Source organism: Hemitrygon akajei, chromosome 15 (assembly GCF_048418815.1).
Source record: "Hemitrygon akajei chromosome 15, sHemAka1.3, whole genome shotgun sequence".
Lineage (NCBI taxonomy): Eukaryota > Metazoa > Chordata > Chondrichthyes > Myliobatiformes > Dasyatidae > Hemitrygon > Hemitrygon akajei.
The window spans coordinates 5,948,189-5,966,010 of record NC_133138.1 but is presented as its reverse complement, the minus strand read 5'-3'; the positions used below and the strand labels follow the sequence as shown (position 1 = coordinate 5,966,010).

The window sequence follows — 17,822 nt, the reverse complement described above, 5'->3', positions numbered from 1 at the left end:
AATTTTTTTTATTATTATCTATTGCAATGTACTACTGCCGCAAAACAATAAGTTTCACGACAAATGACTGTGATATTAAACCTGATATCCTGACTCTAAGGAATAAGCAGACAACACTGTATTTTGTTGCTGTGAGGTCCTCATTATCCCGACCTGCCCCGCAACGGCTGCCATTTTTGTGTGGGGCAGTTTAAAATTCGGTGATTTAAGATTTACATTTAATTTACTTTTTATTTAAGTCGAGGGTAAAACAAATGTAACCTTGCCTAAAGAAAGCTGTTGGGCTGAAACTGAAGAATATTGAGCGAGTGGAGGGTGCAGTGGGAGTTGCTCCCGTGAGGCTGTGCGGCACCGTGACCCCTGACCTCCCTCTCTGGCCGCTGCTCCGTGAGACAAGGCGCAGGTAGGAATCGGCCGTTCCGAATCTGCCTCCATCGACGGCGGTAGCGGTGATCGCGAACCCATCTGCCGCCTGCGGCATCCGCGCTCATCCCCCTTTCTCATCCTGCTGGTTCTCCCCGCGGCTGGATGCGAAATTTTGAGCGGAAGGCTCCCGCGGGCTGGGCCGCAGGCCTCGGGTGTCGCGGCGGAGGGGAAGCTGGGGGTGGGGTAGTGATGGAGGGAAGTTTAGAACTGGGTACGGGGGCTTGGACGTCAAGGAAGGGATGGAGGATCTATAGGGATAGGAAGGACTGAGAGTATTGTGTCGGGACCAGTACCGTGTTCGTGGCGAGGGAGGGAAGAGACAGAGAGACGGGGGGGGGGGGGGGGGGGGGGGGGAGGAAGCGTGAGTGGAATTCAGTGAAGGGAGGGGGACGGAGGAAGGGAATAGGGGATCGGAGGGACTGAGGGTTGTACTGAGACCAGGTCAAAGTCTGGGGAGTGAGTCAGGAAGAGGGGACTTGATGAAGAGGGAGAGGGATCGTGGGATGCTGTTGAGTGTTGGGGTTGAGGAGGTTGACCAGGGGCTGAGAGACGGGCAGTGGAATTTAATGTCACTGAGTGGATGAAGGGAAGGTGGGATGGGGGTTGGGGTGTAGGGGTAGACTGGATTCCTCCTATTTCTGTGACCACATGTCAAAAGCACAGGAGTTTCTGCAAAGCTAGGAATCCAGAGTAACACACTGGAAATGTTGGAGGAACTTGACAGGTCGGGCAGTATCCATGGAGGAGAATACATTGTCAGTTTTGGGCTGAGACCCACCCTAAAGGACTGGAAAGGAAAGGGGCAGAAGACAGAATTGGTCTGTAGTTTTTAGTGAGCCGTGTCTGTACTTGTCCATTTGAATAACCTTGCCAGGGGTCATTTTAAACATGAGATTGACATTAGGAGCAGAGAGAATCCCTCTTTGAACTGCAGTCCCTGGTCCTGAAGAACTTGGCTGGCTGATACAGAGAATTCTGAGGTGTGGCTTTGGAATCAGTGATCAACTATTTGAGACCATGATGAAGAGGGATAATTTCTATACCTCTAGGATGTTCCAAGTGGCTTTGGGAATTGCAGTTGTAATGTGTAGATAAGCGTGTTAGTTGTTACCATGTTTGGAGCAATGCAGCAAAAGAACCTACAGGAAGATGAGAAGTTTGGAGGTTCAGTTCTTGCAGGACCTTACTGGACAGGTAGACAAGGAGGTTAAAGGGGGTAAATTGGATGTATTGGTGTGGGCAAAGTTTGTTAGAGTTGTTCTGGGATGATAACTTGTGCAATGATTTGTAATTCCTGTACCTGGCATCCATATGGATGTTATACCAATAGGAAGTTTGTTGAGATACGAGGATGTTGTTTGGGAGAAGAAATTAGTTTTGAAGAAAGCACGTGCAGGAGAGGTTCCTTCTGTAACAGAATCAGATTTAGTATCACTGGAATATCTTGTGAAATTTGTTGTTTTTGAGGCAATCTTCTTGAGCCAGAGTCCTCTTCTGGGCCAGTCTTTCAAGTCTTTCCCACGTGTAGTTCATCTTCAAAGTTCCTTCCTCTCCCATTGGGAGAGGTCTGTAGAGCTTCTGTTGGTGTTTCTGTAACTCTGGTTTTTTTGGGATGTGGTTCTAGCTCCATGCGCGAACATCCTTTCACAGCCAGGTGGAGTTAGTAATAAAAACACACTCTAAATTACAAAAAAGGAAAAGTAGTGAGGTAGTGTACATGGCTTCATTGTCCATTCTGAAATCTGATGGCGGAGGGGAAAAAGGTGTTTATAAATCATTGAGTGTGTGTCTTCAGGCTGCTGTCCTCCCTGACGTTAGCAATGAGAAGTGGTCATTATGACCATCATGGAGAGACTGCGACTCTAAAATTGAGAGATGTTGATGGGTCCTCAGCTTATTGTGACGTGTTTATAGTCGGAGCGGAACTTTAAGGTAATCGGTTGAAGGAATAGAGAGGTTGTAAGCAACATGCTTTCACCAAGAGAATAGGGTCCAGGAATCAGTTATGGAGGATATTTGTGGTGGAGCCTAGTTTGTTTTAGTAATGTGCAAGGATTGTGAGTGTACATATTTCCTGTATTTGTAGTAATCAGTGATCACCAGGTTGTGTGAGACAAGTTGGTCTTTACAATGCTGGCTCAGTACCTGACCGTTTAGAATAGTAGAGAACTACAGCACAGAAACAAGGCTCTTCAATCCATCTTGTCTGTACTGAACTGTTATTCACTTAGTCCCATCAACCTACACGAGGAAATTTGCAGATGCTGGAAATTCAAGCAACACACACAAAATGCTGACGAAGGGACTCGGCCAAAACGTCGACAGTGCTTCTCCTTATAGATGCTGCCTGGCCTGCTGCGTTACAGCAGCATTTTGTGTGTGTTGCCCCTCAATCTACACCTTGTCCATACCCCTCCCATCCTCTTACGTTTACGTTGCAATCAAACTTGCATCCGCGGAACCCTATTCCATACCTGCATCACCCTCTGAGTGAAGTTCCCCCTCATGACCCCTTTTACTCTTAGCCCTAGTCTCACCAAACCTTAAAACTGAAACATCGCACAGCACACCAACGGGCCTGATGGTCTATAATGTGTCTACAGAGCATTAATTCTGCCGTGAATAACACTGGATAGCGGGATATGAGTCATTTGCCTAACCAAAGCCCTGTTAAATTTCTCTGTCACATCTGCTTCCACCAGCACGCTTGGTAGCCCATTCCATGCACCCACAGCTTCTCTGTAAACCAGGGGTTCCCAGCCTGGGCTCTACAGGTCCTTTGGTTAATGGTAGGAGTCCATAGCATAAGAAAGGGTCGGGAGCCCCGGTGTAAAACGAAGAATGCGGTGTTTCAATTTGGAGTCCTGATGCAGACGCTGGAAATCCACAAAGCATGCTGGAGGAACTCACATCTTATGGGGAGGAATGCACAGTTGATGTTTTGGGCCAAGACCTTTCATCAGGACTGACCGACTGTTCCATAGATGCTGTCTGATGCACCGAGTTCTTCCAGCATCTGCAGTCTGCACACATTCCCTTTAAACTTCCCCCTTTCACCTGAAAGTATTCAACCTCATATCTTCCGATATCTATTAAATAAATCTGGGAGTTCAGAAGGGAGCTTTCAATTTTCTGTTAAAGCACAGTTCAATTTCTACTGCTGTCTGTCAGGAGTTCGTGTGTTTTCCGTGTGACCATGTAGGTCTCCTCCAGGTGCTTTCCTCATTCTAAAGACACGGGTTGGTTGGTTAATGGTCACATAGGTGTGATTGGCTTGTTGGGCCGGGAGGCCAATTAAAATTAAGTTCACACAGTGGGATGATCAGTTTCTCACCAGACCGTTGAAGGTGCTCTGGCTTAAATGCAGGATAGGTTCTGCCCAAGCTGTTCAGTGCTCTGCGTGTCTGCCATCTTGCAGAGAGGAACTCCTTTTCTTTGTATCCGTGTCAGTCCAGTAACTGCGGCCTGCAGGGACGCTGGATTACGTACATTCCTGTTACCTGTTCATCCATGGCCTAACCATATTGACACCCGGATGCTGACATTTCAGACGGTCGGCCACAGAGCGACCTGCCCTTCTACTTCTGTTCAGGGGTCTGCTGAATCCTCATTACACAGCACTCCCTGTCTCTGAGACCAGGTTTGCAATCTTCTGTAGACTGTAAGGCACAGGGCTCAGAGGCTGCGTGCAGAGAGGTTTCCCTTAGCAGAGGTGTCTACATCCAGAATTCAGTCTTGAGACTAAGAGGACTTAGCATTGAGCTGTGAGACCTGGGTCATCTGGTGGAGTTCTTAGTCTAGTCTGGAGGCCAAGTTGAGATTTGGTGTGAAATGTAGAGAAAGATTAATCTGCCTGGATTGCTTTGAGATGAGGCTCAGAGAGCTACATTTCCCACTATAAACAATGCGGCAGATCAGGCAAGGGAATAAAGAGTCAACATTTCGGGCTGAGACCCTTCCCAGTCCTAATAAGGGTTCTCGGCCTGAAATGTTGACTCGTTATTCCTCTCCATAGATGCTGCTGTACGTATATGTTTTTCTAAAGAATATATGGGTCGGCACAACATGGAGGGCTCTGATGTAAATTGCCCCATGGCTGCTGTTTTTCAATCAATAAGCTGTAAAGAGAGCAAAGAAGATTGTTATGACTGTTGCCTGAGTTATTTGGGAGAGGTGGACTTTGTTCCTTGTTGCATGGAAGAAGATAGCTTCCTAACGGGTGACCTGATACAGGTGTATGATGGGCACTCAGTCTTTTTCCCAGACAAAGGGAATTCAATCTGAATGAAAACAGAGTGGGGAAATATCTAAAAGGATCTGAGGTACAACTTAACTCAGAGGTACGTGGAGTGAGTTGCCAGAGAAAGGGGTTGACACAGATGCAATGGAAAAGCTGCACGGATAGGAAAGGGTTAGAGCAGGGGTTCGTGACCTCGCTTAATGGTTGGGGTCTATGGCATAAAGGTTGAGAACCCCCTGGTTTAGAGCAATATGGGCCAATGGGACTAGCATAGGTCAGCATGTTGGTTGGCTTGGTTAGGTTGAGCTGAATGGCCTGTTTCTGTGGGTCTATGGGAGCTTCTCCTGATTCAGTTGCTAACATTCATTCTGCTCTCGAGTTACTATTAATGAGACATTATCGTGTGCTGCTTCTATGATACTTGAGCAAAGTGTTGATGTGCTATCCTCGGGTGTGAAGGATACACGTTCTGTATAGGTGGCCTTTTCCACAGCCCCTGTTACATTGCTACTGTGCTACTCTCTTTCAGAATGGCTCCCCGAAAAGGAAAGGAGAAGAAGGAAGAACAGGTGATCAGTTTGGGACCACAGGTGGCTGAGGGGGAGAATGTATTCGGAGTTTGCCACATCTTTGCTTCCTTCAACGACACCTTTGTTCATGTTACAGACCTGTCCGGCAAGTGAGTAACCGATGACACACAGGCTTGGCAGCCATAGTGGGGTAAAAACACCAGACAGCAACATAGGGTGTCGACAGCTGGAGGTACACACTGGGCTGGGCATCATGGGATAGGAGGGGAATTGGTGAGTGCTCTGCTGTGCTCAGTTACCCAGAACCCAGCGCACAACCAACATTGCCAGTAGATGTGACGGTGGATGCTGGTGAGGATTACGTGGCGTGTTCAGACTGCAGGATCAGCTTTATCCCAGCTGCTCAGTGCTGTGGGTGTCGTTTCCCCCTGCAGAGAGGAACTCGTTTTCTTTCTATCCTTGTCAGTCCAGTAACCCCAGCTGACAGGGACGCTGGATCTCGTACATTCCTGTTAGCTGTTCCTCTGCGGGCCTGTGTGCTGGCGCTATAGATGGTTGGGCACAGAGCAGGCTGTCCCTCGCTTCCTTTCAGAGGTCTGCTGAAGCCAGGTTACATAGCCATCTCTGTCTCTGTGGCAAGGCTTCCAAGCTTCTGCTCTAGATTGTTCAGCACAGAGCTTGACAGAATCAGGTTTAATGTCACTGGCATATTTTGTCAAAATTGTTGTTTTGAGGCAGCAGTACTTTGCAATACATAATAAAAAAAAACTGAATTACAATAAGATTGACAAGATTTAAATTTAAAGAGAGCAAAACAAGGGTGTGGGGGGGAAGATAAGAGTTCATGGGCTCAGTCTGATGGCGGAGGGGAAGAAGTTGTTCCTGAAACATTTTGAGTATTGGTCTTCAGGCTCCTGTACCTCCTCCCTGACGGTAACAATGAGAAGAGGGCATTTCCTGCATGATGGAGGTCCTTAATGATGGATGTCGCCTTTTGAAGGTGTCCTGGATCTTGGGGAGCCTAGTGTCCATCATGGAGTTGGCTGAATTTTCAACTTTCTACATCTGTCTCGGATCCTGTGCAGTGGCCCCTTTGTACCAGACGCTGGTTTAAATGGGCTGGATGCAGAGGGGTAGTTTTCCTTCGCAGGAATAAAAGAAAAGTCAGCATTCACTTTTGTGGTTCCTGCACATCCAAATCACTAGAAACATGTCCTGGTCTCTTCACACTGATGTGATCCAGAAAGCAAAGATAAAGCTTAGCTTTATTTGTCACTGTGAAATGCATCACTTGCATCGACATCTGACAAGTGTCGCCATGCTTCCTGCGCCAAGTGAGCATGCCCACAACTTACTAACCCTGACCTGTACAACTTTGGTCTGTGGGAGGAAACCAGAACCTCCCAGAAGAAACTTGTGCAGTCATGGGAAGAATGTACAAACCCCTTACAGATAGCGAGGGAATTGAAATCCCATCGCAGGCGCTGTAAAGTATTAGCTAATTTCTATTCTCCTGTACCACACCACTAAAGGGGAACATCTCTCTGCATCCACTTTTTCACATCTCTTCAGAATCCAGGATGTGGGCTTCTCCTACAGCCTGGGGTTGTTGGATGGGGGAGGATCCCACTGTTCTCAGGAAGGAGGTACAGGAGCATCAGGACTAGGACTGCCAGACTGGGTAACAGCTTCTTCCCCCAGGCTGTGACACTAATGAATATCCTGCCACCACTGAGATCTCATCACTCTGACAGCGAGCTGATTACTGTTTCCCTGTGCTGTGCATGACATGCAGTTTGAGTTATATTGTATTAATTTGTAATATTTTGTTTTATGTATTGTGTGTGATGGTGATGTATGATTTGTGGGTGCAGCTGTGGTCTGGAGGAATGTTGGGTTGTATATATGTACAGTCAGATGACAATAAGCTTGAACTAAAGCAAATAAGATTTTTTTTGTGCATGTGTTTGGGCTGATTGAGCCTCCGTTGTGACCCAGCTGCCTTCTTGTTGCAGGGAGACCATCTGCCGCGTGACGGGTGGGATGAAGGTGAAGGCGGACAGGGACGAGTCCTCCCCGTACGCTGCCATGCTGGCTGCTCAGGATGTGTCTCAGAGGTGCAAGGAGCTGGGCATCACTGCTCTACACATCAAGCTGCGAGCCACTGGTGGCAACAGGTCAGTAACCCGGGGTGCAGTTCCAAAATTACCCCAGCTTGCTCGGTGAGTGGTAGTTGTAATCTATTTTACAAAAACCTTTAAAGCAACTCGCATAAATTGCTGGAGGAACTCAGCAGGTCAGTCACCATCTGGAGGGGAATAAGCAGTTGACATTTTAGGCTGAAACCCTGGTTTAATATCACCAGCATATGTTGTGAAATGTGTTGTCGTCCAGGCTCCTGTACCTCCTCCCTGACGATACCAATGAGAAGAGAACATGTCCTGCGTAAGGTTGTCCTTAATGATAGATGCCACCTCTGTGAGGCATCGCCTTTTGAAGATGTCTTTGCAGCTGGGGAGGCCAGTGCCCATGATGGAGTTGGAAAGAAATGGGCAGAAAGAAGCCAGAATAAGAAGTGGGGTAAAGGAAGGTGGCATGTGACCAGTGGGGGGCAGGGTAAGCAGGGGATAATATTGGAAGTATCAAAACAAATACAATGGCAGATGTTGGAATCCAGTATGAGAACAGATGCTGAGAGAACGTGCTCAGCTAGCGAATCCCCGTGTGGGGAGAGGGCAGAACTGCTCCAGAGGGTATAACTTCCCCAGTAATACTCTGTTCCTTCTTGTGCTTAAGTCTCTAAATATTCCGAATGTACCTGCCTCTACCATTAGCCCCAGTAGTATACCTCTTCCTGATACTTGCCTCTAATCACCTTTAAAATTATACCCTCTTGTATTAGTCATTGCTACCTTGGCACCTCTCATCCTCCTTTGCTCTAAAGAGAAAAGCCCAAGCTCATTCAGCCTTTCCTCAAGATGTGCTCTAATCCAGGCAGCGTCCCGGTAAATCTCTGTCTCCTCTCTAAAGCTTCCACATCCTTCCTTTAAAGATGTGAATCGAGCAGAACACAACACTCTGGTCTGACCAGGGTTTTATAGAGCTGCAACATTATTTTACAGCTCTTGACCTCAATCCCCTGAAGGCCAACACCTCGTACACCACCCTAACCACCCTATCAGCTTGCGTCGCAACTTTGAGTCGTCTGGATTTGGACCCCAAGATCCCTCTCTTCCTTCACACTGCAAGGAATTCTGCCATTGACCTTTAAGTTCAACTGTACAAAGTCTGATTTTCCACAAATGTTTGACTGGCTAAGATCTTTCTGCATTTCTGCTTCCCCAGAATATATCATCATCATGTGCCGTGTCATATGACGTGGGTGATCATGGTCTCGAGACAATGATTGTACTTGGAAAAATTTTTCTACAGGAGTGGTTTGCCATTGCCTTCTTCTGGCCATTGTCTATACGAGACAGGTGACCCCGGCCGTTATCAATACTCTTGAGGTTGTCTGACTGACGTCAGTGGTCACATAACCAGGACTTGTGAGGCTCATATGACCATCCACTGCCTGCTCCAATGGCTTCATGATCAGCGATGGGGGGGCTGAGCAGGCGCTACACTTTGCTCAAGGATGTCCTGTAGGCTAGCGGAGGGAAGGAACGCCTTACACCTTTGGTGGGGACATAACTCCGTCCCGCCACCTGGCCAGAGTATATAACATCCTCAATAATGCTTCACCGTTAATTGCTTTTACACAGTGCATGGAATGCAAGCTGATTGTGGTCTGAAGTTACCTTTAACGTTGCTGCTGTAACGGAGTCCTCACAGTAGATGTGAAGTGATCTCTGTTAAATGCAGGACTAGGTACAACTCAGCTGTATGGTGCTGAGATTGTCGTTCCCCCTGCTTTAAAAGAAAGTCGTTTCACACTATCCTTGTCAACCAGAACTGCCATTGGCAGGGATGGTAGGTCACGTACATATTGTTCAAGGGGTCTGGGGGATGGTGTGTGTTAGTCTCAGATGTAAAGCAGTGATGTTTGGGGGGTGTGAAGGGTAGTGGTGGGGGTGTTGATCAGCCTTGCTGCTTGAGGAAAGTGACTGTTTTTGAGTCTGGCGGGCCTGCTGTGGATGCTACGTAGCCTCCCTGATGGTCAGGATAGGTTTAGAGCAGGGGTTGCCAACCTGAGTCCAAGAGCCCTTTGGTAAAGGATAGGGGTCCATGGTATAAAAAAGGTTGGGGTCCCCTGGTTTAGAGGGATATGGACCAAATGCAGGAAATGGAACTAGTATAGATGGGGATCTAGGTCAGCATGGAACAGTTGGGCCGAAGGGCCTGTTTGCCGCCAGGTGACTGGCTACAACCAACTGCGATGTCCGTGTCCCGGTAGGCCTGAAGCATCCCATTCCAAAGGTGCAGATCAACTTTAACCCACAAGAGAAGGTGTATAATGTGTTGGTCTTCATTAGAAAACACTTGGAATATTGTGTTCAGTTTTGGTCATCTCATTATAGGAAGGATGTGGACCCTTTAGAGAGGGTGCAGTGGAGATTTCAGTGAGCTAGGCTTTTCTCTTTGGAATGAAGGAGGATGAGAGGTGTACAAGATGATGAGAAATATCAATTGAGTGGACAGCCAAAGACACTTTTCCCAGGGCGGAAGTAACTAATACAAAGTGAGGTGGCTGCCAGATAGGGTTTTTTACAGAGTGGAGAGTGTGAAGAATGCGCTGCCAGGGGTGTTGGAAGAGGCTAATGCATTAGGGACATTTAAGAGATGTTTAGATAAGCACATGGATGATAGAAAAGTGGAGGGCTGTGTGGAAGGGAAGGGTTAGATTGATTTTGGAGTGGGTTTAAATGTCGGCACAGCATCATGGGCTGAAGGGCCTGTACTGTTCTGTATTCTCTTATGGTCTGCGTAAGTCTGGATTGACTGGGGTCCTGTTGCCAGCAACCCTAGGAGATGACTGTCGAGTACGTGTCTGCTCAGCGTAGTGTGCGAGGTACAAGTTCACGGTGACAGGCTGCTCAAGCCATACCTCGCACACCCACCTTCCACACTAAACCTGTGTTCACAGACGTGCAAACCAGCGGCCCAACACACCGCTTGTTTTCATGTCTGCATGGAGAAGAGCCTGTATGTCTCGTTATTTTAAGAAAACAGCTGGCTGTGGGGGAAATGATGTGGTTTGGTTAAAAATTCCAGGAAAATAAATTTGTTTAGGAAAACAGATTCCTGGGCTGTGTTCAGAGGAGGAAAATTCAGCCAACAATTCTTCCAAACCACAGGCAGGGACAACTCATGCAAAGTCAGTGTACTGTCTCAAGCATCAATGTCAACAGGTCAGCTGTAAATATTAGATCTCCACCCACCATAGCTCAGTCCCAGAAGAACCTTTGGAAAGAACCTCTGAGAAGGGCAAAAATACGTTCCATCAGTAAGTTTCGGTTTACAAGTGGCAGCACTGTTAACTCAAAACTGCGTGAATATGCAGTAACTGAAATGCCCCTGCACACGGAGCCTTTGTTGCAGCAGAGCTGGAATTTTCTTTTATATAATGTGCCGCAGTTTTCATGCGGTATAAGGATTTCCTGCTCAGAGCAATGGTTGGCCTGCACAGCTGTAGAAAAAAATTAGAGGGAACATTGACTGCCAACCAGGGCTGATGCGCCCCATCTGCCTGGAGGGACTTGTTTTAAGGTGCTGTTGCCTTTTCTCCTATTAGCAGAAACTGTTGCGATGGTTAGTTACCAGGCCACACTTGAAAGCCAGGAGCTGTGCTGGCTTACAGCGTGAGTAAATGGGTCAGAAGGGAGTTTGCAGACCTGGCTTTCTGATGCTGTCCGTGAGATTGGGCACTGTGTAAGGATACAATGCTTCATCCCCAAGTTATGATCAACACTTGGATAACACCAGTAGAGATGTGCAAACTCCTTGGTATGTCCAGCTCAATCAGGTTTATTGTCACTGACAATGTTGTGAAATTCTGCAGGTGCTGGAACTCCAGCGCAACACGCACACAAAATGCTGGAGGAACTCAGCGTGTCAGGCAGCATCTATGAAGGGAAATAAACAGTAGGCATTTCAGGCCAATACCTTTCATCCTGGGGAGAAAACATCAACTGTCCATTCCTCTCCATCTTTCTCAGCCTGACCTGCTGAGTTCCTCCAGCACTTCATATGTTGCAAAATTTGTCTTGTGGAAGGAGTACAGAGCAATACATAAAATAAGAATTATAATAAGAAATAAGGAAATAGATAAATAATGCAAGAAACAGCCAAAATAGGTAGTGTTCATAGGTGTATGGACCATTCAGAAATCTGATGGCTGAGGGCAGAAGCTATTCTTAAACATTGTGTATAAAACATAAAGTGTGAAATTCCCCAAAAATACCCAATATAATAAATAAATCTCCATATAAGAGATATCGTAGCACAAAAAGAGCAAAAGTAGTGAGGTTATCGACAAATGCCTGACAAAAGTATTTTCTCATTCCTCCTAGGACCAAAACCCCTGGACCGGGTGCACAGTCAGCCCTGAGAGCCCTAGCTCGATCTGGGATGAAAATCGGGCGTATTGGTAAGTGGGTATTTTCAATGGATGACACTGGATTCAGTGCTGGGGAATTGCGCCCAGATGCTCTATGCTGATATGCTGAGGGTGTCGTCTATCTCCCCCGACTGTTTGTGCTGCTCCTGTCAGGGAGGAGGCTACAGAGCATCCATGCCAGGATCACCAGACTCAAAAACAGTGACTTTCCCCAAGCAGTAAAGCTCATCAACAGCTCTGCATCCACTTCAGCCACTCCTCTCCACCGTCCCTCAGCACTCCCTTCATCCCCTCATTCACTGTCACTCCACACCTACACTGACACACTCCTCTCCACCGTCCCTCAGCACTCCCTTCATCCCCTCATTCACTGTCACTCCATACCTACACTGACACACTCCTCTCCACCGTCCCTCAGCACTCCCTTCATCCCCTCATTCACTGTCACTCCACACCTACACTGACACACTCCTCTCCACCGTCCCTCAGCACTCCCTTCATCCCCTCATTCACTGTCACTCCACACCTACACTGACACACTCCTGACCACCGTCCCTCAGCACTCCCTTCATCCCCTCATTCACTGTCACTCCACACCTACACTGACACACTCCTCTCCACCGTCCCTCAGCACTCCCTTCATCCCCTCATTCACTGTCACTCCACACCTCACACCTACACTGACACACTCCTAACCACCGTCCCTCACCACTCCCTTCATCCCCTCATTCACTGTCACTCCACACCTACACTGACACACTCCTCTCCACCGTCCCTCAGCACTCCCTTCATCCCCTCATTCACTGTCACTCCACACCTACACTGACACACTCCTGACCACCGTCCCTCACCACTCCCTTCATCCCCTCATTCACTGTCACTCCACACCTACACTGACACACTCCTCTCCACCGTCCCTCAGCACTCCCTTCATCCCCTCATTCACTGTCACTCCACACCTACACTGACACACTCCTCTCCACCGTCCCTCAGCACTCCCTTCATCCCCTCATTCACTGTCACTCCACACCTACACTGACACACTCCTGACCACCGTCCCTCAGCACTCCCTTCATCCCCTCATTCACTGTCACTCCACACCTACACTTCAGCCACTCCTCTCCACCGTCCCTCAGCACTCCCTTCATCCCCTCATTCACTCACTCCACACCTACACTGACACACTCCTCTCCACTGTCCCTCACCACCCAACCTTCATTCCCCACCATTCACATTACACTAACTCTCACACCTACATGGACACACTCCTCTCCACCGTCCCTCAGCACTCGCTTCATCCCCTCATTCACTGTCACTCCACACCTCACACCTACACTGACACACTCCTCTCCACCGTCCCTCAGCACTCCCTTCATCCCCTCATTCACTGTCACTCCACACCTCACACCTACACTGACACACTCCTCTCCACCGTCCCTCAGCACTCCCTTCATCCCCTCATTCACTGTCACTCCACACCTACACTGACACACTCCTGACCACCGTCCCTCAGCACTCCCTTCATCCCCTCATTCACTGTCACTCCACACCTCACACCTACACTGACACACTCCTAACCACCGTCCCTCACCACTCCCTTCATCCCCTCATTCACTGTCACTCCACACCTACACTGACACACTCCTCTCCACCGTCCCTCAGCACTCCCTTCATCCCCTCATTCACTGTCACTCCACACCTACACTGACACACTCCTGACCACCGTCCCTCAGCACTCCCTTCATCCCCTCATTCACTGTCACTCCACACCTACACTGACACACTCCTGACCACCGTCCCTCAGCACTCCCTTCATCCCCTCATTCACTGTCACTCCACACCTACACTGACACACTCCTCTCCACCGTCCCTCAGCACTCCCTTCATCCCCTCATTCACTGTCACTCCACACCTACACTGACACACTCCTCTCCACTGTCCCTCAGCACTCCCTTCATCCCCTCATTCACTGTCACTCCACACCTACACTGACACACTCCTCTCCACCGTCCCTCAGCACTCCCTTCATCCCCTCATTCACTGTCACTCCACACCTACACTGACACACTCCTCTCCACCGTCCCTCAGCACTCCCTTCATCCCCTCATTCACTGTCACTCCACACCTACACTGACACACTCCTGACCACCGTCCCTCAGCACTCCCTTCATCCCCTCATTCACTGTCACTCCACACCTCACACCTACACTGACACACTCCTAACCACCGTCCCTCACCACTCCCTTCATCCCCTCATTCACTGTCACTCCACACCTACACTGACACACTCCTCTCCACCGTCCCTCAGCACTCCCTTCATCCCCTCATTCACTGTCACTCCACACCTACACTGACACACTCCTCTCCACCGTCCCTCAGCACTCCCTTCATCCCCTCATTCACTGTCACTCCACACCTACACTGACACACTCCTGACCACCGTCCCTCACCATTCCCTTCATCCCCTCATTCACTGTCACTCCACACCTACACTGACACACTCCTCTCCACTGTCCCTCACCACCCAACCTTCATTCCCCACCATTCACATTACACTAACTCTCACACCTACATGGACACACTCCTCTCCACCGTCCCTCACCACTCCCTTCATCCCCTCATTCACTGTCACTCCACACCTACACTGACACACTCCTGACCACCATCCCTCACCACTCCCTTCATCCCCTCATTCACTGTCACTCCACACCTCACACCTACACTGACACACTTCTCTCCACAGACCGTCACCACCCCTTCACCCCCATTCACTGTCACTCCACACCCACACACTCATTGTCCTGTGTTTTCATTTGCCCTGCTGCTACTCTTGCCAAGCGTCAGTTTGTCACTTTTATCACTTCCTGTCACTCACCTTATGTACAAACACTCCTTCACCGTCATCACTTGATGTACATACAATCGGACTGTAATCCAGTCGTATGTTTAAACAGAGTGACGTGGCAGTGTGGCGGTTAACGTGACACTATTACAGCTTGCGGAGTTGGTGTCCTCTGTAAGGAGTTAGTACATTTTCCCTGTGGAATGTGTGGGTTTTCTCCACTTGCTCCAGTTTCCTCCCACAGTCCACAAATGTGCGGGTTAGTAGATCATTGTAAAAACGTTAGTGTTACATCGGTGTTTGCTGGACAGTGCAGGTAGAGGGGCTTTATCTCTAAATACATAAATACAGCTGCATTCTCTTTCAGTATATTTGTTTTTATGCTTATTCTGCTTTTTAATGCTACCTTGGATCCAGAGTAACAATCACTTCATTTTCCTTTACACTCGTAAATGACGATAAACAATCTTGAGTTGGCCTCCCACTTTTTGCCAAATCACAGCTGTAGGAATTGCTTTTCCAAGTGCCACCCCCACAACACCATCATCACTGTAAGGCCAATGAGGGAGGGGCATTGACTGCTGCCTCTCCCCTAATGCCTACAGGTGTGTTCTGATCCGAGTAGGTGGCATGGTAGTGGAGCAGTTACAGTGCCAATTCCTGTCGCTGTCTGTTAGAAGTTTGTACGTTCTTGCTGTGACCGTTTGTGTTTTCTCCGGGTGCTCCGATTTCCTCCCGCTGTCCGAAGGCGAATGGGTTAGTAATTTGTCCTGAGAAGGCTGATGAGCGTTTGATGACTGGGCAAAACCTATCGAATATTGAAAAGCCTAGATAGAGTGGATGTGGAGAGCATGTTTCCTACAGTAGGACCAGAGAGCCCAGCCTCAGAAACGGGACTTCATTTAGAACAGAGATGAGGAGGAATTTCTTTAGCCAGAGGGTGGTGAATCTGTGGAATTCAGATTTAAGAAGTTCTTTCTCCAAATCCTTTTAAACCTTTCACCTTTTACCCTTAACCTCTAGTTCCAGCCTCACCCAACCTCAGTGGGTTATTAGGTGGTGATTCAACTCTCTCCTGCCATTCTCCCCCCACCCCCTTGCTGCACTGCGCTTTCTCTAACTGTAGCACTTCATTCTGCATTCTGTTACTGTTTGACCCTGTAGAACTTTAATGAGGTTGTGATGAAACGATCTGTATGGATGGCGTGCAGAGCAAAGGTTCTTCAATGCACTTTGGTACATGTGACAGTAAGAAATTGCCATCAGAAGTGGTGGATCCCAGTATTCTGTCCTAGTGTTCCCCTTCATCGACCCTGTCAGTGCTTCTTGGTGTAAAGCAGCCAGCATAATCAAAGACCCCACCCACCCTGGACTCTCTCCCTCCCCCGCCCCCCTCCACCGGGCAGAAGATACAAAAGCCTGAAAGCTTGTGCCCCCAGACTCAATGGCACCTCATTGTTATCAGACTATTGAGCAGTCCCTTAGTTGGACTCTTGTCCTCACAATCTACCTCATTATGATGTTCCAACCTGCTGTCTACCTGCGCTTACTTACTCTGACGTTTTATTCTCATTCTTTCCTTTTCCCTTGTGGCATGCTGTGTGTGACAGTAATCTTCTGATTGTATATTGGCACTAACCACATTACTCTTCTTTGGCAGAGGATGTTACTCCAATCCCCTCGGACAGCACTCGCAGGAAGGGAGGTCGCCGTGGTCGCCGCTTGTAGAAATTCTACGTCCCTCACAGTATAATTAATAAACATTTCTGTTAATAAGTCTGGTATATTTTAATTCCTGTCTCCTCTGAAGTACAATTTCTAGTCCTTTATTGGGCACACTTGTACACCTGTTCAGTACTGCAAATATCTAATCCGCCAAAAGCATGCAGACCTGGTCAAGAGGTTCATTGGGTGTTGAGACCAAAAATCAGAATGGCAAAGAAATGTGATCTTAGTGACTTTGACTGTGGAGTCACAAACGAGAAAATCTGCAAATGCTGGAAATCCAAAGCGTGCACACAAAATTCTAGAGGAACTTGGCAGGTCAGACAGATGACGTTTCAGGCCAAGAACCTTTATCGGGTCATACCTGATGAAGGGTCTCGGCCTGAAACATAACTTGTCTACTCTTTTCCATACATGCTGTCTGACCTGCTGAGTTCCTCCAACATTTTGTGTGTTTTGCTTTGACTGTGAAATGATTGATGGTGGGGGTGTGGTTTGAGTATCTGAGAAACTGATCTGAGATTTTCTTAAGAGTTTACAGAGAATGGTGCAAAAAAACATCCAGTGAATGGCAGTTCTGGGTGAAAACACTTTGTTAATGAGAGAGGTCAGAGGCAAATGTTCAAGGTGACAGTAACCTAGTAAACTGGCCACTCTGTATCCTGCCTGGTGTACACAAATGTCAGTAGCTAAGAGCACTTGTCTGCTGAGGAACGGGAGCTAGAGCTAGCCCATGAATGTGGACAATTTAAGTTACGATAAGAAATATGAAGATGGAGTAGGTTGCAGGAATTGGTTCCCACTAGCGATGGGCAGTTTGGTGGTGGTCAAGTATTTTGGACAGATGGGGATATGGCTGATAGACAGGAGAAGGGCATTTAGTATAAACTAACAATAGGATTGATACAATTGGATTTATTATCACTGACATCGCAAAAATTGTTCTGGGGTGGCAGTGCAGTGCATGAGAATTGGAGTTCAATCCCGGTGTCCTTTTTAAGAAGTCTACTCCCTCCCTGTGGTGTGGAATATGTGGGTTTTTTCCCATATTCCAGAGTCATATTGGGTAGGTTAATAAATTACCCTGTGGTGAGGGTCAAATCAGGTGGACCTATTCTGTACCTTTAATAAAATTTATGCATATATGGTGCAAAGAGCAAAATAAGTAGTGTTCATGTACTGTTTGTGAATCTTGGAGGGGAAACATAGAAAATAGGTGCAGGAGTAGGCCATTCGGCCCTTCGAGCCTGCACCGCCATTCAGTATGATCATGGCTGATCATCCAACTCAGAACCCTGTACCTGCTTTCTCTCCATACCCCCTGATCCCTTTAGCCACAAGGGCCATATCTAACTCCCTCTTAAATATAGCCAATGAACCGGCCTCAACTGTTAACTGTGGCAGAGAATTCCACAGATTCACCACTCTCTGTGTGAAGAAGTTTTTCCTCATCTCAGTCCTAAAAGGCTTCCCCTTTATCCTTAAACTGAAGCTACTTCT

General features: G+C 47.9%; 1 protein-coding gene and 1 long non-coding RNA gene across 2 annotated transcripts; one reads left to right on the top strand and one right to left on the bottom strand.

Annotated features, from left to right (window-relative positions):
• Positions 1-313: 313 nt before the first annotated feature.
• On the top strand, positions 314-16,373 carry rps14 (ribosomal protein S14). The gene is made up of 5 exons (XM_073067096.1): positions 314-403; positions 5,196-5,345; positions 7,212-7,373; positions 11,709-11,785; positions 16,258-16,373. The coding sequence occupies exons 2-5, from the start codon at positions 5,197-5,199 to the stop codon at positions 16,323-16,325; spliced, it is 456 nt and encodes a 151-aa protein (XP_072923197.1). The 5' UTR covers positions 314-403; position 5,196; the 3' UTR covers positions 16,326-16,373.
• On the bottom strand, positions 14,048-14,496 carry LOC140739127 (uncharacterized). The gene is made up of 3 exons (XR_012101566.1): positions 14,466-14,496; positions 14,243-14,394; positions 14,048-14,171 (listed from the first exon to the last, which is right to left on the bottom strand). It is a non-coding gene; the product is annotated as an uncharacterized lncRNA (long non-coding RNA).
• Positions 16,374-17,822: the final 1,449 nt, after the last annotated feature.

Excerpts from the sequence above, each read along its gene's own strand:
- rps14 (XM_073067096.1), top strand. The coding sequence starts at position 5,197 with ATGGCTCCCCGAAAAGGAAAGGAGAAGAAGGAAGAACAGGTGATCAGT. Across the intron at positions 5,346-7,211 it reads GTTACAGACCTGTCCGGCAA|GGAGACCATCTGCCGCGTGA; the intron begins GTGAGTAACCGA and ends TTCTTGTTGCAG. Across the intron at positions 11,786-16,257 it reads GATGAAAATCGGGCGTATTG|AGGATGTTACTCCAATCCCC; the intron begins GTAAGTGGGTAT and ends CTTCTTTGGCAG.